Raw genomic sequence first — 1,617 nt, 5'->3', positions numbered from 1 at the left:
ATACTGGGAATCATGACCCAGCCGAGTTAACAGATATTTTTTGGGGACACGGTTCAATCCGTGACACCTGGCATAGTAGACCATTTGATTATCTGACTCAAAATGGCTAATACCAGTCCATTTTAGCTGACTAATGCCTAGGATATTGATCTTTATATGTTCCATTTCATTTTTGACGACTTCCAGTTTTCCTAGATTCATACTTGGTACATTCCATGTTCCGATTATTAATGGATGTTTGCAGATGTTTCTTCTCATTTTGAGTCATGCCACCTCAGCAAATGGAGGTCCTGAAAACTTGACTCCATCCACATCATTAGGGGTCAACTCTACTTTGAGGAGGCAGCTCTTCCCCAATTGTGTTTTGAGTGCCTTCCAACCTGAGGAGCTCATCTTCTTGCAGTATATCAGACAGTGTTCCTCTGCTATTCATAAGGTTTTCACTGGCAAATTTTTTCAGAAGTAGACCACCAGGTCCTTCTTCCTAGTCTGTCTTAGTCTGGAAATTCTGCTGAAACCTGTCCACCATGGGTGACCCTGCTGGTATTTGAAATATTGGTGGCACAGCATCCAGCATCAGTTCAACACACAAGCCACCACAGTACAGCAAACTGATAGACGAGTCGTGGATAAATATAATTCTGATGTAAAATATAAATATAATCCTATCTTTCCAAATTATATGTAAAATATAATTCTATCTTTCCAATGTTTATCTTCATAAGACCAGTGGAAAAATATATTTCAAAAATAAATCTATATTTTACTTAACGTTTAACTTGGTCACTCTCTAAAGCATTTTCCAGACTTGGTAATGGAAAACATACCTAGATACGAATTTCTTTTCCCACCTAGAAATGTAAATAAGCATTTACAGATTTCTGTCTGTATGGAGGGCAGAAAAACATTGAGTAATGTTTCAAATTTTTATTTTAGCTTTGTTTGTATGAAGAAGTTGCTTTTGGCTGCCAGTAGAAACTCAATTTAACATTAAATAAGAGTAAAATCTGATTTTAGTAGGGAATACAAATTTCTTTTTTCGATCTTAGATTTTAAGTAACTGGAGAGAAGAACGATACCAAGATGATGTAAAAGCACGGCAGATGATGCACGAAGCATTGCAACTTCGTCTCAATTTGGTAAGAGATATTTCTAGTATTTGCCCTCTATTAAACTTACGCACATGTGAAAAAAATACTCCAGCTTTCTGTTCCCACACTACGTACAACGGCAAGACCTTCCAGCGTTTGCTCTTTGTCACGACTTCCCTGTCTCTCCAGCATTCTCTTTTCCTCACTGCTTTCCTTCCTGTCTGTTCTGACTTCTAGTTGTAGATATTTTAGACATTGGTCTGCCCTCTTTACCAGCCCGCCCCTCCAACTCTTTCCTCTTCAGTTTGTGCTCAGAGTATGTCTGAGAGGACTGCCGTTTTGAGATGTGTGTGTTTTAACTGTAGGTATTTTTTTTTAAATGTCTTTTGAGTCAGTAGTTTGTCAAACTTGCCATCAAACTGATCATTTAAAAACAAATTCCATCATGAGGCTTCACAGACATTTAACATTCCTCACCCATTGCACATTCCTCTGAATTCTTCCTTTCCCATTGGACAAGTCCAAA

General features: G+C 38.0%; 1 protein-coding gene across 1 annotated transcript in view; it reads left to right on the top strand.

Moving 5' to 3' along the window:
- MED12L (mediator complex subunit 12L) overlaps positions 1-1,617 on the top strand; it is a 359,000-nt gene that overhangs the window by 328,759 nt on the left and 28,624 nt on the right. The window contains 1 exon segment of the mRNA XM_023733846.1: positions 1,050-1,155. Coding sequence (XP_023589614.1) covers positions 1,050-1,155 — 106 coding nt within the window.

This window comes from Trichechus manatus, unplaced genomic scaffold, assembly GCF_000243295.1.
Source record: "Trichechus manatus latirostris isolate Lorelei unplaced genomic scaffold, TriManLat1.0 scaffold00062, whole genome shotgun sequence".
Classification (NCBI taxonomy): Eukaryota; Metazoa; Chordata; class Mammalia; order Sirenia; family Trichechidae; genus Trichechus; species Trichechus manatus.
The sequence above is the reverse complement of the archived record's forward strand: the minus strand, read 5'-3'. Positions and strand labels throughout refer to the sequence as shown.